Source organism: Ostrea edulis, chromosome 4 (genome assembly GCF_947568905.1).
Source record: "Ostrea edulis chromosome 4, xbOstEdul1.1, whole genome shotgun sequence".
Classification (NCBI taxonomy): Eukaryota; Metazoa; Mollusca; class Bivalvia; order Ostreida; family Ostreidae; genus Ostrea; species Ostrea edulis.
The window spans coordinates 4,779,102-4,805,784 of record NC_079167.1 but is presented as its reverse complement, the minus strand read 5'-3'; the positions used below and the strand labels follow the sequence as shown (position 1 = coordinate 4,805,784).

Below are 26,683 nucleotides of genomic sequence, written 5' to 3'. Positions count from 1 at the left end.
TTGTTAATAGATAAAACGTCGTCGATAAATTTATTTTGTTGATTATGTCGATCCAAAAGCTATGGTCCAGTTTGTTTCATAACCTGCTTTAAGTATGTCGGAATGGGTAACGACTCTGCAAGAGTTTTAAAGTTCCAGCCAAGCAAGCGAGCAATTCTAAACTGACAAAGATGGAATAAAGTTAGTGGATTCCGTGCTATGCTCCTTATATATTTTTTCATGCCGAGGCCCTGAATTGTATTGTTAGTAGCTGGGAATGAATTGCTAAGAATCCAATCTTCTGTACTAAAATTGTAGCCAGCATCCACTAGTAATTCTATAAATGTTGGATCCATCTTGAGTGCAAGTTTGATCACACAAAATATTACATGAACAATTTAACTTGGGGCTGGTAAGGTAATGTATTGTTATGTAAGATTTACAGAATACTGGTTTAATTCAAAATCTTCTTAACTCGTGGACATGAAACAACCAAACCAAACCAAGTACACATGCAGTTATAATGAAAATAGAAACCTTTCACCAAAATGGCCCCAGAATCAGGTTCTGTTGCTAGGGTGGGCTTTTAAAGCTATAAAGTACATGACCATACTGCTTTGTAAATGAAAATGGCTCTTATTTGGCACAAACTAAGATTGATTATGACCAGAATCAGAAAAATTAAACATTCTTTTTTGTCTTCAAGGACATCCAACTTTTAAAATTTTAAAAGAGGAAGACCCCTTTTGATTTTCAGATTTCTGTGTGTCCATCAGCACTTTAGTTTACTAGTTTACGTTCTGTTTTGTGTGGTACTCGCGTGACTGTTAAGGTACATAGACCCCTCATTAATGAACAGCCAAGGTAAATGCTAAAGATTGACTGCTGTCAACAGCTATGCTGACAACTTTGAAGCAGACCTTTTAAATTATTAGCTAAAAACTGTTGACTAGCAAATACATCACAATTTATTTTTTGGAAGAATTGGTGAAGGCATGGTTAAATGACCTATACTGATTTTAAGAAATTATGCGAATTGAAAGGTCAAGAGGACTTTGAACATAAACTAAATAATTTTGGGGTAAACTAAGTATATAAAACATTACACAATTATATATTTTAAAACTTTTACACATCTTTGCAAAACTTCACACACAGTTGTGACAGGCAGGATTGGCACATAAAATACTAGCATACTCATAAGGTCATGGTCACTTGTCTTTCATTGCATGATTACATGTACTCACTTTTTCTCTTACAGGAATTACTGCTATTGGAATCTGCAAAGACATTGGCTGCCAATGTTTATGAAGCTTTCAGCCAACTTCCTCCGTGAAGAGTTATGAAAAACCATTGTGATTGAAATTATTCTGCAAGCACATATTACCAGCTGGTGTTCACTTATATACTGTTACATTGTATATTAAACAAATCCATCAATTACAACAGTAGGCTTGTGTTTCGTGAATTGTGCACCGAGAATATTTATATGTGCTAATTATAAGAAAAATCTTAAAAGAGTACTAGTACTTGTTCATTTAATGTACATGTAATTTCATTTCCCTCATTGTTATAAAACCGACACCAATGAATGTTTTGTTTAATGTTTAGGTCTGTCCATCGGTCTGCAACACCTTGGTTTCAGAATATCTTGGGTACTATTTCTAGATTTTGAGAATTTTTCACTCCTTGTAGAAACATAACCAACTGAAGTAAAGTGCCACAAAGCATGGTGCTCAATGCTGTAGCAGTGAGGATTCTTTACAATGCCAATGCTTGCTGTGGCACATGACCTGTTTTTATTAAGGTCTCATATGAAAAACCTATGACTATTACTTCTAAAAGACAAGCATAATAAAAGGAGCAGTCGCTACAAAAAATGTTATATGGTAGATTTGAGTAGCTGTGTCTGAAACTGCAGGTCACAACGTGAACACTCTTAAGAACTGATCTGCTTTTAGCCATCATGAAACTTTACTTGAAGAGCCTTTATAATTTGCGGCCTAAAGCAACAGGTGACATCTATTATCATTAGAGCTTGATTAACAATGCAACTCCATATGAAAATGTTATAAATGAAAAATTAGCATGTACCAGTATGTCTTCTCATTGAATATATTTATTTCATTGATCATATCTATAAGTTATGGTCCAGTTTGTTTTATAACATCCTTTAAGAATGGTGGAAGAGGTAAAGAATCTGCAAGAGTTTCAAAGTTCCAGCCAAGTAAGCGAGCAGTTCTCAACTGACAAAGATGGAATAAAGTTAGTGGATTCTGTGCTACACTTCTCATATAATTTTTCATGACCTCCGTTTTATTGTTAGTAGCTGGGAATGAATTGCTAAGAATCCAATCTTCTGTACTAAAATTGTAGCCAGCATCCACAAGTAATTCTATAAATGTTGGATCCATCTTGAGTGCAATTAAATAACATATACTTTGCCCTTCATTGTTGAGAATATACATATTAGCTCCTGCCTGCAGTAAGAATTTAAAGACAGCTGGCCTGTTGAATTGTACACTGAGATGGAGAGCTGTAAATCCTTCTTTTGTCTGTGTGTTCAATGGAATGCCATACTGTACAAGGTGCTTGACAATATGGAGATGACCACCATCTACTGCAAGGTGCAAGGCATTCTCTCCATTTACTGTTCTGCATGATAAACAAGGTCCTGAGAGCGACATTAGTTTCAAGATCTGAAAATGCCCATAACTAGCTGCTGTGTGGATAATATTCCATCCTTCTTCATCACAAATCATTGCATCTCCTCCATATTTTAGCAAAACACGATAAACTTCAATGTGTCCAGTATAAGTCGCAAAAAAGAGAGGGGTAAAGCCATTGCGCTGAGCACCATTCACATTGGCCCCTGCTTTTAACAACATTTCTGCTATATTATCATATCCAGACCTAGCTGCCCAGTGCAGGGCAGTGAGTCCATCACTGTCTTTAACATTGACATCTTCGATATGTTCAAGAAGTAGCTTTAGGAATGCACCATGTCCTTTAGATGCTGCAGTGTGTATTGGCAGTAGTTGCCATACGTCATGCCGCACATTTGAAGTGTCGAGAATACAATGACTACGGAGAAGAATAGCTAGGACTGCATCATTTCCTTCTTCTGCTGCTGTGCACATAGGGCTTGTATTATTGATGTAGAAGTTAGGAGACACTTTATCTTGGCAGATTAACTTTTCTAGTGCTGACAAATTGTTCTCTTTGATCGCTTCTATAATTTGTTCTTGCCTTTCCTGGGGCTCATACATATTATGATTTCAAGGAGTCGTCAGTGAAATAATACGATGTGAATTTCAACACCGTTTCAAGTTCACAACGTACCTAAGAACTTTTGCAAACAAACGTTTTCATGATCAAGATCTACTTTCATTTTCGAAGGCAGGCGGTAAATGTAGGACAAATGTAAATACTTCACAAGTGTCATAATAGCTAACTACATCCAGATCAACTGCTTTTTTTAAAAACAGTTTTAAGAATTATATATTTACATAACCAATTTTGTTTACATAGGCCCTATTAAAATGAAATCACACATCTCTTAAAACCCATTTTCAGTAAATAAATCAATATACCACTCTTTATCCAGTTCCTAGAGCAAAGAGTATTTTTCTTGTATAAAATAGGGTATTTCTCGAGATATTCTGTGAAAGAAGATTTTCTTTACGTATGTAACCACTTCTCTGTAGAAAAGAGGAATAAATCTGTGTTGCTTTTCATTGAGAAAAGAACACTGTGTTGAATGAATATTGTAAATCAAACGTATTTCTTCTACAAAAACTTTCAAAAAATCCTTTAACTTAAGATTACATGATATAATTTTGGGAATCCATGATGCTTTAAGCGCTTTAAACTTTGAATGTAAATCTACAATGTGTATACCTCCATGTAGAATTTCATTCATTAATGTATTTTACTTTAAATATCCTCTCTCCTGTATCCCAGATAAATTAAAATTCAATTTATTTTAATATCTTTCATCAAACCATCGTTAGGAATAATAAGCAGTGTTGTAGTATAGACTAACTTTGATATTGCTAACGAATTAATGATACAACATTTTCCAAAGATAGAAAGTTTTCCTTTTTTCCAGGATTCAAACAATTTCTCCATATCTTTATGTCATTTTATCCAATCCCCCACCCCCGAAACATTCTATTTCATTGAGACCAATGTATATTCCTAGTGTTTTCACACAGTTCTCAATTACATTCAAATTAAAAAATTCTGAACCTTTCATTGAGCCTATTAGTAGGCATTCAGTTTTATCTATGTTTAAAGTAAGCCCAGAATGTTTGCAAGTTTTTTATTGTGTCAATGACCTCTTTTAGGGAATCCTCATTTTTAACTGGGAGTGTGCAATCATCAGCATGTTGAACTATATTTCCTGTTTCATTTCTGGAATTCTAAAGCCTGTAATATTTTTGTTAGATCTAACATTTCTGTAACGAAAATGAAAAGAAGAGCTGATGTAGGACTTCCTTGTCTTATTCCTCCTGTCATTTTACAAGTCCTAGAAATCCAACCATTATTCTTAATTCTAAATACCAGGTTTGTATATAGTATTTTAATCCATTTAAAAAGTTTTCACCAAAATTCAAATGGTGTAGTTAACGTTTTAAATAAAAAAATCCACTCTACATGTTTTATGTTTATTTTTTCTACTTATTACTGAATCACTCATATAATCAATCCTAGTAACAGGCGTATTGTTTGCATTGCACCATTCCTCCAAACATCATGTAGTCTAAGCTTAATCAATAAAATTGAAACTTTTATCTGAACTGATTTGTTTTTAAAATCTATCTATATCTTGAAAAACACAAATAAAATCTCCTTTAATAATATTTTCTTTTGCGATATCATGTCTTGAAATATATGCTGTAAGTTTTTTGGAAAAAAAAGAAATCTGATCAGTTTTGATATTTGGACAATAACCATTTATTAATGCATATTTTTCCTCTTGGAAGAGCATGTTAATCAACAAAATTCTACCATTTTGAGTTTTATGCTGGTACATACATGTTTACTAAAATTGCAGATATGCCCCTGGCATGGGATGAGATTGAAAAATTGTATATAATTCTTCCGAACGTACACCTACAATTGTGTTTCATTCATTTTCCCCCTACAAAATGGGTCTCTTGTAAAACGCAATATTGACAATTCTATCCTTTAACCAGTCAAAAGAAAAAATTATACACTTCTCAGAACTGTTCAACCCTCTATCATTGAGAGTTCATTCATTTAGTGTCTAATATGTATCGCTGTGACTTTCAGCTGTTTGCGAGCGAATGACACTTCGCGTTTGAGGTGAGTTCGTAGCACGGTGCTTAGATCTGTGGGTAGCGCTGAAAACCAGGAGTGTTTTAAACTTTTTTGCTAATTTGGCCATCATTTCCCCCGTGCAGTTGGTTTTGACCGCACCACCCACTGGTGACCGTGTTGATTGTTCCCGCATTACTGGATCCCCAGAGGTCGCCATATGTAGACTAAACAAAAATGGATTTGGGATGAGCGTTTTTAAGAGCTTCGTTGAAACTCTGAATTTGGGATGCTTTGGCATCTAGTATGTCGGTCATGACCACGATCTTGGTTTGTTCAGATATCATAATTCTATTGCCCAGCATTTTGGCATCGTAAGCTGTGGGTGCTTAATACAGTATTTTATTATGAATAACATAATAAGAATTAGGCAGCAGGCTAACGCCTATATAAGCATTCTACTTTAATGTACAAGGTAAACTCCACATAATGACGTACACAAGACTACGATATAGATATAAAGTAAAAGGATAAATATATCATTCAAACTATAATGCTAATATTCGTAGAATGATTTCTTGATATGAATAACAAGCTAACAAAAGATAAGGGGGGGGGGGGGGGGGGGGGTTAGTGGGAACTAAGGGACATAGAAAAGAGACAAAAATGAAATCAAATAAAAATTGTAAAAGAAAAACGAATAAGTACAACAGAGCAGGAGAGAAAAAATTAAAAGTTCCGACTCAACAGGATAAGCTTAATAAACATACATAACAAACTCGCATGTATTAAATGCATTTCCAAAATCAGGGGTGTAACTGAATTCCTCGGAAATCAGAGGAAAACTGGTCAAAAAGGGAGGAAAACACCTCACCCTTCCTGGAAAAATATCATTTTCTGTCACTTTAGATCAAACCAAGAGTATTTAATTTTTTTTAGAAAATCGAGCAAATCAGAGGATTTCCTCTAAAATGAGGAAAAATCACACCCCTACAAAATGTATCTCTGAACATATTCAAAAGTCTTTACGCTGTCTTTGAACTCAAGAATCTCGCCACTCAGCAATAACTTTATCGATAAGGGAACTTGCCTTTATATTGACTCTAAACGAGTAATTCTTTGTACTGAACACATTCAAAGAAAAAATGAGATAAGCATTTTCAGTAGGGTGACCACACAAATCACAAGTAGCATTATCTCGTAGAAATTGACTATGTAAGTCAAAATTTAGATTACTAACATTATTTCTCAATTGACAATGCAAGATGTTTGCATTGCGTTTACCCCGATTAAACAGTTTATTTGTTTTTTAGTACATATTTTTATAGCAGTTTTAAATGATGTAAGAGTAGGGAGGTTTCTAATATGGACAGGTAGGTCATTCCATAGATTGATTGTTGAAGGTACAAAACTATTCACATATGATGAGGTCCTAACTTGAGGAAGAATAAATCTAAGATTATCATAGTTTCTCAATTGATATGAATTTTGTGGAAGGTATCAAAAGTTCTTGAAGATATTGGGGAGCAATTCCAGATACTATTTTGTGAAATGAAATAAGTTTATGAACTTTTCTTTTGGTTGATAAGGTATCCCAGCCTAATTCATCATATATTGCTATGGGTGCTTCGTGGATGAACGAGGCGCGTGCTGTGTCCCCAGATCACATAGCCCTAACATACTGGTACGCATGTTCGGCAGATTTGTGTTCCATGCCGAAGACCTTGCTTGCTGGTCCTTTCCATTAAAAGCAATGATGTTTGGATCAGTTTCTGCATAGAACTCGCAGTTCTTGTCCCCGGGATTATGATCAGATTTTTGTACATCTTATAACATTTCGCACTTGTAAACTGATTTGCATAGCGTTCTTTGCTCCAGCAGTTAGTATATCGAGATGTACTCTTATTTGAAGTCGGCCTCCATGAAACACCGAGCACTATAAACCGACACACCTGGCGAGGAGGAAACTGACCATCCTGAAGAGTTCTATGTAAACAAATCTGTTTCCGTCTAATTTTTTGACGTTTTAGGATTCCTGATTTTTCATGCTTTATCTTATTCCGCAAAGTGACATTGAAAAGCTCTAAAATGTTTCTAACCGCAGTGTTGTCAACGGACAGTGGGACTCCCTTGGTGGTTACTTTTAAAACTTGCTCATACATGCCCGTAGAGAAGGGGTTATTATCAAACACCCGAACATTTCTGGATCGAATGTCAAAGCCCTCAGATATCAACTGACCTACTTGTTTGGGAGCAGGCGTAAATACGCCATATCCCTGTCCATTTGAATACATTTCACATCTTCAATTTTTTCATTAATTTATCAGCTATTTTCAAAATCAGTTATCATGTGTTTTTATTACTTTGAATTTCACTGGGTTTTCTTTATGTACACCGGTTTTCGCATCTGTTCTGCCAGAGTCATTGTTCGCCACACGAACACACACTTGGATAGTCACACAGTGAGCAGAAACTCAAGGCTAGTGTATATTCATATACAAACTATTTACAAAGTTTAAAGAAAGCGCATTTCCTTGGCAAAAGTTGAAGGTTGACAGTTACCTTTTAAAAGTATCCACTTTTGCGTCAACAGGAATTTGTAGAAACTCTGAGAAACTCAGATTTATAGGTCAAAAATACGGACAGGTAGAAAACACGTCCATTACCTTTCCGTACCACGTGACTTTTTTCATAAAGTCGATAATTTCCCTTTAATATCTACTTTCAATGAAATATCTAAGTATGAAGCAGAAGTGGACAACTCTGTAGTGTCTTTTATTTGTTGTTCACACGGATACATCGAATCGACAATGATAATGATTATTGTTAATAGATAAAACGTCGTCGATAAATTTATTTTGTTGATTACGTCGATCCAAAAGCTATGGTCCAGTTTGTTTCATAACCTGCTTTAAGTATGTCGGAATGGGTAACGACTCTGCAAAAGTTTTAAAGTTCCAGCCAAGCAAGCGAGCAATTCTAAACTGACAAAGATGGAATAAAGTTAGTGGATTCCGTGCTATGCTCCTTATATATTTTTTCATGCCGAGGCTCTGAATTGTATTGTTAGTAGCTGGGAATGAATTGCTAAGAATCCAATCTTCTGTACTAAAATTGTAGCCAGCATCCACTAGTAATTCTATAAATGTTGGATCCATCTTGAGTGCAACTAAATAACATATACTTTGCCCTTTGTTGTTGAGCATATACATATCAGCTCCTGCCTGCAGTAAGAATTGAAAGACAGCTGGCCTGTTGAATTGTACACTGAGATGGAGAGCTGTAAATCCTTCTTTTGTCAGCGTGTTCAATGGAATGCCACATTGTACAAGGTGCTTGACAACATGGAGATGACCTCCACTTGATGCAATGTGCAAAGCATTCTCTCCATCTTCTGTTCTGCATAATAAAGAAGGTCCTGAGATCGACATCAGTTTCAAGATTTCCAAATGCCCATAATCAGCTGCTGTGTGGATAATATTCCATCCTTCTTCATCACACAACATCGCATCTTCTCCATATTTTAGCAAAACACGACAAACTTCAATGTGTCCAAAACAAGTCGCAGCATAGAGAGGGGTAAGGCCTTTACCCTTAACACCATTCACATTGGCCCCTGCTTTTAACAATATTTCTGCTATATTATCATATCCAAATATAGCTGCCCAGTGCAAAGCAGTGCGCCGGTCATCGTCTTCAACATTGACATCTTCGATATGTTCAAGAAGTAGCTTTAGAAATGCATCATGTCCTCTAGATGCTGCAATGTGTATTGGCAGTCTTTGCCATACGTCATCCTGCACGTCTGGAGTGTCAAGAATACAATGACCACGGAGAAGAATAGCTAGGGCTGCCTCGTTCCCTACTTCTGCTGCTGTGCATATTGGGGTTGTATCATTGATGCAGAAGTTAGGAGACACATTATCTTGGCAGATTAACTTTTCTAGTGCTGTCAAGTTGTTCTGTTTTATCGCCTCTATAATTTGTTTTTGACCTTCCTCGGGCTCTTTTAACATAGAAGACTGTTGTGACATCGTCCCCAGAGTTTTGGTTGGTAGTACGTTTTGAACAGTTTCTTTAGTTGTCGCGATGGAATAATATGCACAGTTGATCAGTATTTTGTTGTAAAGTTGATGAAAAGGTAGATGCTGGCGGCCATTTCTACAGGGCGGACATTTTGTAAGGTGGCGATTTATGGGTACTCGACGAACGGGAAAATGTGGATAATATGACTTTAAAGAATGGTCGTTTTTGTTGTTACGATTACCAGTGCAGTTTCTACGACCTTTAGGAAACAAACATTCTCATCGCAAGTGTGAAAAGGCTCCGTTTTCCTTAATTTTCCGATATCCGTCAGTCAATCAACCTTAATTTCCGGTCACTAATATTGTAATATCTAAATATAGCCTTATTCTATTGACCCCTCCGGACGCGGGCAACGGTAAATGTAGTACAGCCGAAAGGTCAACAGTTCCAGATTGCAATTTATCAATATTTCTCTCTTAATACTGATTATAATGACATCAAGCTTTTTGTGATTATTGTTACAATGATCTTTTAGACATGAATCGTTTAAAATTCTCTTGACATTGTTTTTCAAACATTTCGAACCAGAATTTTCACTTATCAAAAACGGTAAATCTGGTATATTTTTGTAAATGCCAAAACCTGAACCTTGGGCAGAAACTCCTGATTTTTTTACTACTGAAATAAATATGTTCTGAATTTTAAACTACTTTCAACAAATAATTTAATCAGACTACATTTACATGCTTTTTGATGTGTATGTTTGTTTACTAAATGAAATCAACGGATTTTTTTTTTTAAATAAGTGCAAATATTGTTTCACAGAAATTTGTCCAAAGTTTTTGTTCCTTACAGAACGTACTTTTACCATATTTTTGCTAATATTAATGATAGTTTTATTTATATATGTTAAATATTTATAACAAAATATAATGATACACGGTATTCGAAAGAAAAATGTCTTGAGGTGAGATGAAGTTTTTCTAGTGTCTTTGTAATCTCTTTAGTAAACCTTCTATCACTTGTTCTATATCTTTCAGCAACACCCAAACAATCAATGTATTGTTAGGACCCTATCACTAGGAAAGATCCCAATAGGGCATATCTTGATTAGCATAGATTCAGAATTCTAATTCCCTCAATCATTAGTAAGCGTACGCTCCATATAGGGCACAGGATTCTTTCTTACGGTGTGAAATATATGTGTACTTTCATTTTTATAACAATTAAAAAAGCACATTATCCAACTAACGCATCTATGCAAGAAGCCAAACGTCTTTTAAAACGTCCTCTGTGGCTTTCCTATGTGGACATGCGAGTCTGGTCAACTCCACGTTAGTACATTTTCACACCTCGAACAAAAGATTTTTGCCTCTAACAAATCACTTGGTACACCCCAAGTCCAAGCTTCATGGTTGGGTAACCATATTGTATATATGATTAGAAAACCAATAATTATCAATTAGTTACAATCAAGGACAGGACATCACGCTTTCCGAACACGGTGTTTCAGTCAATAAAATTATTATGGAACATCGAATATTAAAAACCCCCACAAAGGTTTGGACGACCAACAGAAAGAGAAGATCAGACATGCTCATTCCCTCTTTTTCCCTCTCTCATTCTCCTGTATCCTTGTGCCGCATCACTAACACTTCCTGCATGAAAATACATGTAGTATAAAATGTGTACTCACTACTCTTGCTTGAAGGGGAAAAAATTTAAAACTAATGCAATGATTTTCTCAAATAAGAAAATTGACACAGCTCAACGCTGTTTTTATTATAATCACTCAATAATTCATCTTACACATGAATATAAATACTTGGGAATTATTTTCAGTTGTAATGGTAAACTTGAATACGCAGCTGAACAGCTAGCTGACCGTGCACGGAAAGCTGTTAATGCAACAAAACATTCCTGACCCTTTTATGATAAATTATCTGTAAAAACTCTTTTAAAACTTTAGTCTGCTCTTATCGAACCTATCATTTTATATGGTTCTGAAATTTGGATTTCAAACTTTAATATTAACATTAACAATTGTGACCAACTATCCTTTGAAAATATACAGCACTTAATAATTAAAAATATTTTGAGTGTACAGAAAAAAAGCTTCAAATTTAGCCATTAAAAATGAACTAGGAACATCCCCCATCTACTTTAAAGCTCTCCTCTCTATGTTCAAATTTTACAAAAGACTAGAATTTTTATTTTACTTTCCTTGTGACGTAAGGTGGTATATGCGCACAATCTAATTAAAATCAGACTTTCTCTAACCGTTACACTGCTCCAGTATAACACTGCTCCAGTGTAACGGTTAGAGAAGGTCTGATTATAATTAGATTGTATATGCGCATCAAACACATTAACAAGAAATTTTTGCAAGAAATTACAGAGTATGCGTTTGAGTGATGCAATATCATAGTTTCATTCAATTCTTTCTCTGCTTAATACTAAAACGCTGAATTTCGCTCGCATGATCAAGCAGAGAGACCGCGTTCAGGTTTTGTCATTTACAAGATACCCAAAAGAGCCACACCACTCACCTACATCACCTAGTCGTTAGATGCTATTCTTTATAAGATTGTTTACCCTCTGAAAGGTGAAGATATCGAACAGTGATCAATCTCATAAATCCCACAAGGAATACAAAACAGATAGTTGGGCAAACACGGGACCCCTGGACACACCAGAGGTGGGATCAGGTGCCTAGGAGGAGTAAGCATCCCCTGTCGACCGGTCACACCCGCCGTGAGCCCTATATCCTGATCAGGTAAACGAGTTATTCGTAGTGAAATCAGTGTGTCACGAACGGCCTAACAATCGGTATGAAACACGTCAGACAGCATTTGACCCAATGATAGGTTGTATTGGCAAACTAGACCGTCATAACGACCACAGAATTTGCGAAATGCTTAAACAAGACTGTTGAAACCCCTGTACCATCAACTTGTTTGTCAGAAGCTTGCCTCGATTTAAAAACTGACCATACGCCGAACAAGTTCTTGCGTATCAAATCAGTTGAGAGATATTTGAACACCATATATGCAGGTGATAATGGAATATTACTACATGGGAAGTTGACGATGGAGAAGCTGAAATCATCCTGTTTGTCATAAAGTTGAGTTGTTAGTTTGCCATAATCCCATGGACAATGCTTATCTATATATAAATGATCCCAACCTAGCCCCATGGAGTTATGATTTAATCAAACTTGAATCCACACAACATGGGTATATATGCCTCGGTATCAATATGGTTGTTTGTACTGAGACGTAACAGCTGAAGGTGAAGTACCACATATTTAAACGTATGCTTACCGAACGTAGCAATGAGGGTTATTAAATAACGTGCCAACGCCTGCCGCGACACGAGACCCCCTTCAAGGTCATATCCGAAAGACCCGTGATTCTTACTTCTAAATGCGAGCGTTTGGCGAAAGAGGCAACAACTACCTGTTTACGTTTTAGGTTTGACGTGCCATGGTACAAGCTGGCTTGAACTCACGACCTCCTATGGCGAAGCGAACGCTCTACCAGAGTTACCGCGGACCAGCAGTATCAATACGACTAACATGAGCTGGCCTTGGCAGTTCATGAGAAGATTTTTAAGAGACTCCCCTTATATTTATCGTATCATGTAAAATTTGATCCCTGATTTCAGCCTCAGACTAACCCTAGAGTCCATTAAAAACTTGAATTGACATGTTGACTGGAGAACGTTTGTCTCAATCTAATTAAAATCAGACTTCTTAGATCCGCCCCGTATACTCTGAGTACAAGCGATTGTGAGCGCATCCTAGGATCTGATTTTAATTAGACTGACGTTTGTCTATAGATCTATTATGGTTTAGTGCAATTTCCGTGAAAACAAGGGGGTGATTTATATTCGGTCTTTTCTGTCTTGTTTTCACAGTGTAGCTCTGCTGCTCTTGAAAAGATTTTTGTCAAAATGTGAATCGGCACTACGTTGAAATGCTTACATAGCAATATGACTATCCATTGCCCCAGTGGTTTTTGAGATTTTTTTTCAAGATAAAAATGTATACTTCAAATGTAAAAGCCCCACCCCCCCCCCCCCCCCCCCCCCCCCCCCCCCCCCCCCCCCCCCCCCACTCTAACGTGGCCCAAACCTACCATCTGGGGCCATGATTCAAACAAACTTGCTTGAATATGCACTAACTGAGAATGATTGTACTGGTCATTGTTTTAAAGTAATCCCAATATATCCCACGGAAAACTTTGAACCCGTGCTGACTGGATACGACTTATCACTGGACCATAGTTTGAAGAAACTTGAATCTGCAGAACCGAGGATGTTTACTTATTACTAATCATGACCCTGCTACACTTGGGATTAAGATTTTTTTTCTTTTTTTTTTTAAAAATCCCCCATACATTGACATATGTGAAATTCTTTATTCCTTATTGTGGTGTTGTATAGCAGCCTTTCACCCATAGTAGCTTTACCCCCGGAAAAATGGCTATATAGTAGCCTTTCTCCCTATGGGGAAAGTCTACTATATAGTATATAGAAGATCTCCCCCCATAGCAGGGTTTCCCCCTCACGTTTTTGGTTTTGATTTTAGAAAACAGATTGTGGAAAGTCAATCAGGCTTTGTACAACAAATATTGATATTGCATAGATCTGAGTATCGAAGAGTGTATGTTGCCGATAGTTTGAATGTAGATACATGTATTTTCAAAGAGATACATTTTAGAGACATAGTTAACGGTATTACTGAGAAAGTATAAAACATGCGAAATTATATATAAATTCATAAAAAGCATTTTGTGGAAAACAAGGAGTAAGCCCACTTGCAATTATATTTGTATCAGAATAAATCTTTTATGTTCAATGATGTTCTGCAGTCTTAATTGTATCGATATCTTGAATTAACAAGAGGCCAATGGGCCTTGGCGGTCACCTGAGCCCATGCATGGACCTGTCTGAAAGGCTCTTATATGCACAATCCCCCAAAACCTTTACAATTGAAACATATGGTAGACTGCATTATGTAACCTCTTTACAAAAGCATTCAGTGTTCAATATCTCAATATATTTTGGCAGATTAATAGACGGAATTTCAGACACCACCATCCCCCTCCAGCAAAGTCTTTCCCAAAGTATTACTCGGGTAGGCAGCATCCTGATCACCTCATCTTTCATCTTCTTATTTATCTAGTTTTCATATAACACCAACATAACTAGACATAAGGTTTTAAGCATTATAAACATTAACTCTCTTTGACCATCCCCCCTTCCCCTATCCTGAAACCCTGCAACCTGGTTTACAAAATAAACTGCGCCCCCCTCTGAACCCGCCACTGACTTTAATTCAGAAAAAAAAAAATCAAAGGTAACAACACAAAATTCATTATTTGATTATCATACCCCCCTGTAGAGGCCCTATAACTCTTCATTTAAACAGATTTAATCAAAGAATGCTTTGTGCCAAGTTTGGTTGAAATTGACACAGTGGTTTTGGAGAAGATTTTGAAAAGTCGTCAATGTATTTTTACTACTTTGCTGGTTACTGTGGCCCTTCATTTAAATAACATGAATCCCCATTACCCCAGGTAGTTTTGTGTCAATTTTGGTTGAAATTGGTCCAGTGGTTCCGGAGAAGAAGTCGAAAATGTGGAAAGGTTACAGACGACGGACAAGAGGTGATCAGAAAAGCTCAGTTGAGCGAGCTAAAAACGTTTTAGGAATGCATACTAAAAATCAAAACTTTTCCAGATTATTCTTCGTATAGGAATGAAATATGATGACAATTGTCCATCTGTCAGATTCAAAATAAATTCATGCATCTATGGAGAAATTATGTAAACGAACATGTATAAATCAAAGTACTGACAGTACAGCTGGGACTGAGTTGCACCGCCTGGAATAATTACGATTATATCGATAACATATTCACATCTATTAATCCACCAATGACCCGAGAACAGCTGGGAGGAAAGTTTCCTCTCAAAAACATCTAATTCATTTGAAAAATCCTACTTCCTCTAATGAGGTTTAACGAATCATGTCCTAGCGAGAGAGCGAGTTGATTCCTTAGTAGCCGCAATTTGGAATCAGGAGTAGGCAACCAACAGAATCGTACAATTTAGTTTACTCCACTATCTGTATGAAAAGTTTTTGTGTTTATCAATTGGAGATAGTCAATTTTGATTCCTTGTACGATAAAAACTTATCCGTTTAATTAACAAATTCTGAGTTGCCTAAATAGGTGCTGTTTTAAAAGCACGAACTATTCTGATTTTACACTCTAAATACGTATATGATTGTTTTACATAACATTCGACTGAATGAATTAAACGATGTTTGTTGAATTAATATATATTTCCAAAAATCCCAATTAAGGGAATTCGGAAATTAACTATCCATTTAGGATATAAAGAAAATGAATAGCCAAAAAAGGATCAATTTCAGAATGGAAAGAATATGGGAATGGTCCGCCGTAAACATAACCGGAATGATCTACTATATAGTAGGTTTACCGTGGAGATCATCTGGCTATAAAAGGGGGGAAAATCCTACTATAAAGCCACTTTTCCGTGGGGGAAGATCTACTATATAGCCATTTTTCCTGGGGGGGGGGGGGGGGGGGGGGGGGGGGGCTACTATATTGCCATTTTTCCGGGGGAAAGATGGCTAGGGGGAAAGACTACTACACAACAGTGGTCCTACCCTCTAGGGCTATGAAATCTGCAATACTTGCATATCAATATGACTAGTCATGACCCTGATGATATTTAAAAAAAAAAAAAGAATTTAAAAGATTTCCCCCATACATTACCGCATCCCCACAAGTCAATGTTTAATTGTGATTACGTACCCTCCACACAAGTTCAGGTTTTGTGATTACGTACCCTCCACACATCCTCACAAGTCCAGGTTTTGTGATTACGTACCCTTGACCACACATCCTCACAAGTTCAGGTTTTGTGATTACGTACCCTCCACACATCCTCACAAGTCCAGGTTTTGTGATTAGGTACCCTCCACACATCCTCACAAGTTCAGGTTGTGATTATGTATGCTCCGCACTTTGTGTGGAGTGTACGTAATCACAAAAGCACTTGTGAGGATGATATTACCACATTAAACATTGACCTATTGAGGCCCCATCCTACCCCATGGGGTCGTAATTTAAACAGATGTACATCCTTACTACATGTACTTGGTGATGCTTACATCTTTATATATAATCATCTCTAGAAAAAAGCCCCCCTTGTAAAACTATTCTATTGTAGCTGTAACTCTAGGGGCCTGAAACTTGAATCATAGTCTACACAACCTGTACTGGGGATGCTTGCATATTAATATGACTAATCACGGCTCTGTTGTTCCCGAGAAGATTTTTAGAACATTTTCCTTATATATCCCCATGTAAAACTTTAATCTCACTATGGTATCCCCTCCCAACCCCTGGGGGTCATGAGTAGGACAAACTTAAATCTAGCTGCACTGTTTGTCGCATCGCAAATTGATATGACTAATCATAGCACTACACTGCTTTGAAAATGCGTCATTCCCAATTATCCAATCGAGCCGAATTTCGGCCAAGATAAAAGCTGGCATGAATTTCTCAGTTTATCTGCAACATTTTCTTTTTACCCCAGATGTGATTGTTGCACTTGACAGATTTTCTAGCTTGACTAGACCGTTGCAAATCTACCGTCACATCTCAGGAGGACTGTCATAGTGAAAAAAACAAATGAAATCTTGCTTTAAAACATACTGTAATTTTCCTTATATACATGTACTCGCATGTAAAACTTTCGATCTCCTATGTGGCCCCACCCTAATTGGGCCATGACTTGAAAAAAAAACCTTTCATATAAATTTTAACTTTCCTGGCCCAGTTGTTGTTGAGAAGATTTTTAAATGACTCTACCTTACTTTTGCATATTTTAGATGTCTCCATAACGAAAAACTATCAAGCGGGATGTTAAACAATACACAATCAATCATGTCTTTGCATTTTCGTGATTAGCCATCCTTGGAGAAGGGCATTGCCCTTTATTTAAATATACTTGAATCTCCTTCACCCAAGATTGCTTTTTGCCAAGTTTGGCCCAGTTGTTCTGAAGAAGTCAATAATGTGAAAAAGATGGATAACAGGTGATCAGAAAAGCTCAGGTGAGCTAAAAATTATAATTATTTGTTAACTTTGTTGAGTGAACACACACACCAATTACTTTTGGACCATATTGTTAATAAACAATACATTGCTCATAGCTGTGTTCGCGTCATGAGAGCAGGCCGCAGAGTGATATCCAAGTTGGTCTGGACAAGTTGGAGGTTGTAGGTTCCTTCTAATACCTCGGAGACATGCTTTCCGCAGCTGATGGCTGTGACCTTGCAACCACTATGCGTGGGAAGACCATTTGGAAGAAGTTCAAGGAACTGCTACCAGTCCTAACATCACGCCACCTGTCATACAAGACCTGTGGTCGAGTGTATAACACCCGAGTACGGAGCGCTATGCTCCATGCCAGTGAGACCTGGGCACTGACCAAGCCAAATCTTCATCACCTACTGCGCAATGACAGGGCCATGATAAGACAGATCTGTAACATCAAGCCTGAAGATATGGCCACTGTAGGTTCAACTGAATTGCTGGGGCGGCTTGGCATCTATGACCTCGACCTCATCTTAAGGGAAAGGAGATTCCGCTGGTATGGCCACATTGTCAGATCCAGCAGTGCAGTCAAGTGCGCTTTAAATATACAAGTTCCTGGGAGATGTAGAGTTGGTCGGCCAATGCTATCATGGAGAGAGCTGACGGAGAAAGATCGTAGAGAATGAAAGCTCTCTACTGCCAACCCTCAAGACCAGAAAAAATGGAGATCTGAGGTGAGATCTGCCATTCGTGCAGCTAACCAAATACCTGGAAGGGGGCCCACTAGTGTGGACAATACTCGTAATTCTGCACGGAAATAAAAAGGAACCGACAACAACAACATTAGAATTGTGGCACAGCAATCAGCATAAAAAGACCTGATATTCATACGATTTATTAAAACCAATAACGTTACAGATACAGTATTACAAAACATGTGAAAGAAAAAGTAATGCCTCAAAATGTCAGATTTAATAGATATAAAATAAAGACGCACAACTTTATCCTTCACTGATAATGAATAGATATAGTAATTCTGAATCTGCTTAAGAATGTTCCTTTGAATTAAAAATGAATTCTATTGCTGTACAAAATAAGTATAACTTAATATGAACCACTTAAATGTTAATACTGGAATCCATTCAAATGCGTCAAATGGCCAATACATTCAAACATAACATGTATACAATTTTTTTCACTAGGGAAACAGATCATTTCAAATTTAAAGAACACATCAAGTAAAAATTATTTACATGACTGCATGAATCATAATATTAAAATAAATTTATATACAGATCTATATATACCTGAGAGAAAAAGAATTTAAAAAGTAATCAGAAAATGCCCAAGTGGCAACTAATTGAAATACAATTGTATTTAAAAAACAACAACAAAAATAACAATGAACCCCTGTTATTTAGAAAGATTAGACAATTCATATACATTTCATTACGGAAGATTTGGGAAGAAGTACAATAGGTGCCCATTCTAACAATAAACAACATTAACTCTCGCTTAAATAGTATTCGTGTTTCTACAATATTCCGTAATAAAATTCATGTACTAGGTTAACCCACTTCAACTGTATTAATTCTTAAATTCGGACTTTGACAGATATCACTGATTTTTCAAGTCACGGTCCTACAGTGATAAGGAGATTTGTTTAGGAACCAGATGCATCTTCAGAGCTAGATGATAATGTGTAGATTAAAAGAATATATGCTTCAATGTCAGCAGGCCATCCATAGAGCTACTGCAAAAGGCAAATCACATTTCAACTTCTCTTGGTGAATCATTGCACTGGTACATACCATTACATGGTTAAACCGGTAGTGGTGTAGTACCATTTCATAATTATTGTCACTGTATTACACAAATACATATCATTACTGGCCTGCTAAACTTTTAAAGCACAAGTAGGACAACACGATTTTATAAATAAAAATTGAGTATTCTTTCAAATCAAGTCGAGAGTTGATCATAGGTTCTGATTTCTTACAAAACTGTAATTTATTATGCAGTTTTAATACCAAAAATACACATCAAGCAATATTTGAGACAAATCTAAAAGTAAACAGATCATTGCTCAAATGCAAGTTTTTATCAAATACAGTATCACCAAGTTTACAAATTCAAACCCTTGGATATGTTCAAAGCAAATTGAGACACAGTCCCCATCTCATCATTATTCAAGATGTGCAAAAACAATACATGCACAGTATATTCTTATCAAAAATTGTCAATTCTCTGAAGGTGGAGGCATGCATTTCAACAGAGAATCCATACCTCATTCATGATATCTGTGATAAACAATAATTTAAGAATATAAATATCTTGTGACATCTTACAGTTGTCTTGGAATATTACAAAATGAGCAACAACAAAAAATTGGAAACCAATTTCTTGGTTCCATCTAAAAAGACACACGTGCAAGTATATATATTAAGTAGTATAAATACATAATTTTTTCATTTAATTTGTTGATATGTATAAATGTAATTAATTCAAAAATTAAGTTTTGTCTGAATATGATTTTAAACTGCATTATTAACTTAAGCCGCTAAAGAGCAAAATGTATGAACATCAAAGAACATGTGTGTCACCTTCTGCTACATTTTAACTGTAGGTTAAGTTCAAGGTCATAAGGATAATAAAGATAGGTAAATGGTTTTTAGCATTAAACACATGTTTCAAACATCACTCACGGTCATAAGGTTGAGAAAGACAGATGATAAAGTGAAACAAAAATCTATCACAGATGAAAACAAAAACAGAAATTTGCTTAAGAAAAATCTGCAAAGGCAAACGTTAAGTCTGCTACTGAAATTCAGGAGGATCGATGGACTATTATTCCAAGAATCATCTCCACAAGCTGAAATATTACAATATAAGAACATTACAAGCAAATTCAAAGAATTGTGGCTTCCCACTTCAGGTATTTTTGCATGTGTCATATGCATCAAAAGGCATTATCACAAGTAAAGGCTCAGTAGAATATAAACATTGACAGGGAATGAGTCCAGATACCCTGCCAAGAACCCATATAACTAATGATATATTATACACATGGAACCTAAAATAAAAGTATCTGCAAATGTATGGACTTGGTTAGAGTTTTTGTAACAGACTAATGTAAAGGCAAAATCTAATGTCCCTGCATTTTTAAAGAGCAGGGAACAATAACTACAAACACATGGACAGAACAGAATACACTATAGACTGGAAACTCTTCTTGATAAATCAAAACAAACAATACAAATCAATATATGCACCCAGGGGTGCATGAGCCGAGTTGCATGAGATACATTGTAAAGTCAGGAATGATGTGGCATATTTATAATTGTAAAGAACTAATTTCAGTTTTAAACTTTTCGAGTTACTGTCCAGAAACCATATTTGTCTGAAGTTTTCAATCTATTTTCGGTCACTGTGACCTTGACCTTTTTTCTCCAAAATCAATAGGGGCCTTGCTTTGCTGGTATCCAACAATATATCCAAGTTTCATTTGATTCAAATTACAAATTTTCGAGTTATCCTCCGGAAACCAATTATTTTTTTTAATTTTAAATCTATTTTCGGTCACTGTGACCTTGACCTTTGACCCATTTTCTCCAAAATCAATAGGGGTCTTCCTTACCTGGTACATAACAATATCTTTAAGTATCATTTGATTCGGATTTAAACTTTCTGAGTTATCATCCGGAAACCAAATATTTCTGAAATTTTCATTCTATATTCGGTCACTGTGACCTTGACCTTTCACCATTTTTCTCCAAAATCAATAGGGGTCTTCCTTACCTGGTACCCAACAATATACTAAAGTTTCATTCGATTCGGATTTAAACTTTCAGACTTATAATCCGGAAACCAAATTTTTCTGAAATTTTCATTCTATATTCGGTCACTGTGACCTTGACCCTTTCACCATTTCCCTCCAAAATCAATAGGGGTCTTCCTTACCTGGTACCCAAAAATATATAAAAGTTTCATTTGATTAGATTGTAAACTTTTCGAGTTATCAACTTTGTTGCAACTCGGCTAAAAATAATCTTACCATGAAAACAGCCGTCACAATAGCTGCTGTGCCAATGATAATTCCATTCTGCTGAATATATTCTTCAAGTTGGTCATAGCATCCCTACAGAAACAAGAGATGTTTGTAAAACACATATGCCCCCCATGGTGCAAAATTGAAAAGGGTTATACACACACACACACATCATTTAATTCAGAGTAGTATCATCAATTCAAAATATTGAGCAGACAATATCTTCCTATGTGAAGAGTGGATTGACCATGTGACCTAAAAATCAATAGGGGTCATCAACTCCTGAAGATGTATCAGTGTACCAAGTTTGATGTCTGTCAAGCAAAGGGTTCTCAAGATATTGAATGGACAGTATATTCCTATGTCCAATTTGACCCTTGACTTTTGACCATGTGACCTTAAAATAATTAGTAGTCATCTTCTCCTGAAGATGTACCAGTGTACCAAGTTTGATGTCTGTCAAGCAAAGGGTTCTCAAGATATTGAGCGGACAGTATATTCCTATGTACAGTTTAACCCTTGACCTTTGACCACGCGACCTCAAAATCAATAGGTGTCATCTTCTCCTGAAGACGTACCAGTGTACCAAGTTTAATGTCTGCCAAGCAAAGGGTTCTCAAAATATTGAACGGACAGTATATTCCTGTCTACTGTGACCCTTGACCTTTGACCATGTGACCTCAAAATCAATAGTGGTCGTCTTCTCCTGAAGTCGTATCAGTGTACCAAGTTTGATGTCTGTCAAGAAAAGGGTTCTCAAGATACTGAGCAGACAGTATATTACCATGTCAAGTTTGATCCTTGACCTTTGACCATGTGACCTCAAAATCATTAGGGGTCATCTTCTCTTGAAGATGTATCAGTGTATCAAGTTTGATGTCTGTCAAGCAGAGGGTTCTCGAGATATTTAACGGACAGTATATTCCTATGTCCAGTTTGACCCTTGACCTTTGACCATGTGACCTCAAAATCAATGGGGGTCATCTTCTTCTGAAGATGTACTGGCGTACCAAGTTTGATGTCTGTCAAGCAAAGGGTTCTCTAGACATTGAATGGTCAGTATATTCCTATGCCCAGTTTGACCCTTGACCTTTGACCATATGACCTCAAAATCAATAGGGGTCATCTACTCCTTAGGATGTACCAGTGTGCCAAGTTTGATGTCTTTCAAGCAAAGGGTTCTCAAGATATTGAGCGGACATTATATTCCTATGTCCAGAGTAGATTGACCCTTGACCTTTTGACCTGAAAAACAATAGGGACCCTCTTCTACTCATAACTAACCCACATATGAAATATCATTATCATCAAGTGAATGATTCTCAAGATATTGAGTGGACAACACATGGTCTACAGACCGACCGACAGGTGCAAAACAATATGCCCCCTCTTTTTCAAAGGGGGGCATAATAATATGGACTATCACTGATTAAGTCATACACTGTACATGTCAACCCTTTTTATATAAAAGGGAGACTCTCACAAAAGCTAGCAATCAAACTTGTATCTGATGCTTGTTCAAAATATCATTTAGTGTTTACAAACTGTGAACAACACCAGTCACAACTTCACACTAGAGATGTTACCCAAGACCTGATCATTGAGCATTGAAAAGTTTTTACATCTATTTTGTGTAGATGGTGTGCTGATATTAATATTGATCTTATCAAGGAAAATCAGACTAGTTCTAGGGCACAATACTCTACAGTTGATAACATGTTTGTAATGTACTCCTTGATTGAATTGTCATAGCTTAGGAAAAGAAATTATATTGTGCGCTTATTGACTTCAAGGTTGCATTCGATAAACTGTGGTGGATGGGATTATGGAAAAAATTTGTGAAATATCACTTAACAGGAAAATGCCTGAATGTTATTGTTAACTTGTATAATGGTTGTAAATCTAGAATTTTACCCAATAATAATTATTCTGAATATTTTTTGTCAAAATACCATTAAGCAGGGTTAAAATTTGTCTCCCCTTTCTCTTTGCATTTATATACCTTAATGATTTAAAAGATATTTTGATTCAAGAAAATGTGAATGGGTAAAGCTATTTGTCTGACGAAATCGAACAAAAATTGGACTGTTTTTAAGACCAAAAACTATATGCCCCCAAATCTTCGATTCTGGGAGCATTAAAAAAACAAGAAAACAGAATGGGTTAACTGAATTTATCTATCAATTGTCAACTTGATACGTTTGATAAAATGGTTGTTCCAATACTTCTTTTACGGTTGTAAATCATTGGGTTTTGAATTAAACATCATCAAGATTGCATCTAAAATTTTGTAAACTTATACTGAATCTAAAAACATCTACCCTGAATTATATCATTATAGGGGAACTTGCTAGATATCCATTGTGTAAATGTCAATATGAGAATGATTACATTCTGGGTAAAATTATTGAATGGTAGACACAAATTTGTCTAGAATTTAGTACAAATTTTTATATAACTCATCAATAGACAATGTGGATTAGATGTATACAGATAATTTTACAAGAATGTGGTTTGAACTATATCTGGTTATTACAAAATGTAGAAAATGAAAAAAAACAAACAACTAATGTTATTAAACAAATTCTGAATGATTAATTAATACTAAGGAATATTATTTTTACATTAACAAGATTCAGAACAGATAACCAATTGAGACAGGCAGATTGAGTAATGAACCCAGAAATCAGAGAATTTGTACTTGTTTGGGAGGATTTTCATTTTATCATAACTTGTTCAGCTCTTAGTGAAAGCAGAAAATCATATTTCCCTTCTAAATATAAAAAGAAAACAAATATCTTAAATTTTTAAAATTTCTTTTCATATAAAAGGTATCTATTATCAGTAATCTTGCCAAATTCATATATAATTCACCAGAGAGTTACCCTTCCAGGTTATAAATATAATTCACAAGAGAGTTACCCTTCCAGGTTATAAATATAATTCACAAGAGAGTTACCCTTCCAGGTTATAAATATAATTCACAATAGAGTTAAACTTCCAGGTTATAAATATAATTCACAAGAGAGTAATACCCTTCCAGGTTAAAAGGATATAAACTGTACACTCTCGCATTGCATTGTACTCTTTGTTTAACATTGTGTATATATATTGGTATATATTATTCACAATTTGAAACATTTCACTAGCATTAATCACATCGTCGCAAGCCACAACTGAAATGATCCCTCCTCTCCCTTGAAATCAATGCAGTTAGGTGAACATTAACACTGTGCCAATAATGGTTCAGTTTCTAACTTGGAGAGAAAACGAATAAATCATCAACATAAAACAACTGAAATATAGTTTACCTATAAAATAAAGGAGTTATTTGGTGAATATTGGCACTTATTGGATTTGAAAAAGTTAATGAATTTTTTAAACCCAACTCGGACAATATTCACCAATAAGAGTTCAATAACCCTATAATATCTTCTCTATGTTGTTTAGTGGAACATGAAAATAAATTGCATTGAAACCAGAGGTAATGGCAGCTTGATTACACCGATACCCATCCAATTTAAGGAGGTATACTACATCGTTATAATGACTGACTTCCTATTAGAACATAAATGAAAATACAAATATCCGCTATATTTGTCTCTTTCTAGTAGATTTAATTGCCTAGCTGAGCAGCTCAGTAGGTTAACATGTTGATTGCTATTCTGTAGATTGCAGGTTTGAGTCCAGCAGGGGTTTTAAATTTCTATCAGATTACTTTCTACTAAAACTGTATTTTAGTTAAAATTTTCAAAATATAGTTGTGTATATCCTACATACAGTGTATGTCCATCCATTCCATATCAAATTTCTCTGGTGTAGCATTTCTTCTTAATTGGATATAAATAGGTAATTTAACACCTCTCTACTCACATGTCCATTATCAAGATTTTATTATAATCTTAATCCAAATAAATTCTAAAGAACAATATTATATGATAAAGTAGCCTACAGTTTGAGACCCTGATCATCGTGTATACACAGTATCAGACTGTGTGTGTAGAAGTGACAAGTCCCTTATGAACCCATAATCACAGTTCAGTTATTTGTAAAATAGCCTATTTTTTGGTGTAAGAGTTGCATCGTATGACACAACTCATTTCTCTTTGTTTGTTTTTCTTCTTCTTTATCTAAAGGTTCATAATATGGGATATGACTGATCATATAAAGGTATCTATACATTATTAATATTGTAATACAATTTCTGTCAGAAAATTTTTGTATATATGAATGGTGTAAATTATAAAGCAATGTCTGAAAATCCATGTATAATGAATATTTTGTGAATGTCTTTTAGTTCTTAAATAATCACTGTACATTCTTAAATAATCACTGTACATTCTTAAAATATAAGTGAGGAATTTATTATCACGTAATATTGCGAGAGGCGTCACTCACCAAATAAAATTATTCGCTTTTATTTTTCTGTTGTTGAAATGCATGTAAGAATTCTTGATTAACAGACCACACACAAATTCATGTTCACACCATTTGACATACTGTATATAGGAGTCATTTTGTCATATTGAGTAATAGCGTAAAGTAATGAATCTACAGTATATCTAAATGATTCAATACACGAGCAAGCACAGTTTTCATTCACAGAAAATATCCTGAAATCAATCTCCCCCATGGTGCTTTGCTAAGAAGGGATGTCTACAACACAGACACTGTCAGACAAAAGGCTTCATAAAATATTGTGACTCGCTTATAGTCGTATAAATGACAGAGATCCAAGTGTAGACTTACTGTTGTGTACAAAGTATAATTGACTGGGCTGTTAATGACTGGAGGGATTTGAGATGGGGGTGCATTGGAGGACACATGTCCCTGGCACCTTTCCATGTCACTGTTGGGTTCACAGCAGCTCTTTGGCACCAGACTCCCATCTAAAAATGGATATAAGTAACTAGTACAATAAAACATGAAGTAACAAGCATTAAAACTATCATATCATATTTTTTTATGTCTTCATAATTTGAACTTTAAAAACTACATATGTATGATGCAAGAAAGACATGAGGCCCCATTCCACCAAAATAAACATTAAGTAGATCTGTTCTACAGTAATAAATAGTGTTATATCCCCAAAGAACTCATCCAAACAAGAGGCCCATGGGCCACATCGCTCACCTGAGTCACCTTGGTCCATATCAGAAGATTTTCCATATCTATTTGCATGTAAAACCGTAGTCCCTATTATGGCCCCA

The 26,683-nt window shown here is 35.8% G+C and overlaps 4 protein-coding genes across 8 annotated transcripts in view; 1 reads left to right on the top strand and 3 right to left on the bottom strand.

Annotated features, from left to right (window-relative positions):
* Positions 1-1,931: 1,931 nt before the first annotated feature.
* LOC125670213 (serine/threonine-protein phosphatase 6 regulatory ankyrin repeat subunit C-like) lies at positions 1,932-3,364 on the bottom strand. The gene has a single exon (XM_048905261.2). The coding sequence runs from the start codon at positions 3,246-3,248 to the stop codon at positions 2,124-2,126; it is 1,125 nt and encodes a 374-aa protein (XP_048761218.2). The 5' UTR covers positions 3,249-3,364; the 3' UTR covers positions 1,932-2,123.
* Positions 3,365-8,112: 4,748 nt separating this feature from the next.
* On the bottom strand, positions 8,113-9,296 carry LOC125668845 (serine/threonine-protein phosphatase 6 regulatory ankyrin repeat subunit C-like). Its single transcript, XM_048903280.2, has one exon. It carries the CDS (start codon positions 9,294-9,296, stop codon positions 8,145-8,147), a length of 1,152 nt encoding a protein of 383 aa, XP_048759237.2. The 3' UTR covers positions 8,113-8,144.
* An 8,338-nt stretch (positions 9,297-17,634) lies between these two features.
* LOC125668844 (uncharacterized) lies at positions 17,635-18,111 on the top strand. Its single transcript, XM_048903279.2, has one exon. It carries the CDS (start codon positions 17,635-17,637, stop codon positions 18,109-18,111), a length of 477 nt encoding a protein of 158 aa, XP_048759236.2.
* A 193-nt stretch (positions 18,112-18,304) lies between these two features.
* The window catches only part of LOC125670216 (CD82 antigen-like), a 24,385-nt gene continuing 16,006 nt past the window's right edge, over positions 18,305-26,683 (bottom strand). For all 5 annotated transcript variants that reach the window (XM_048905268.2, XM_048905266.2, XM_048905267.2 and 2 more), the window contains 3 exons: positions 26,223-26,362; positions 21,480-21,563; positions 18,305-20,297 (listed from right to left, as the gene is read on the bottom strand). In XM_048905268.2, coding sequence (XP_048761225.1) covers positions 20,253-20,297; positions 21,480-21,563; positions 26,223-26,362 — 269 coding nt within the window. In that variant the 3' untranslated portion in view covers positions 18,305-20,252. The remainder of the gene's footprint in view (positions 20,298-21,479; positions 21,564-26,222; positions 26,363-26,683) is intronic.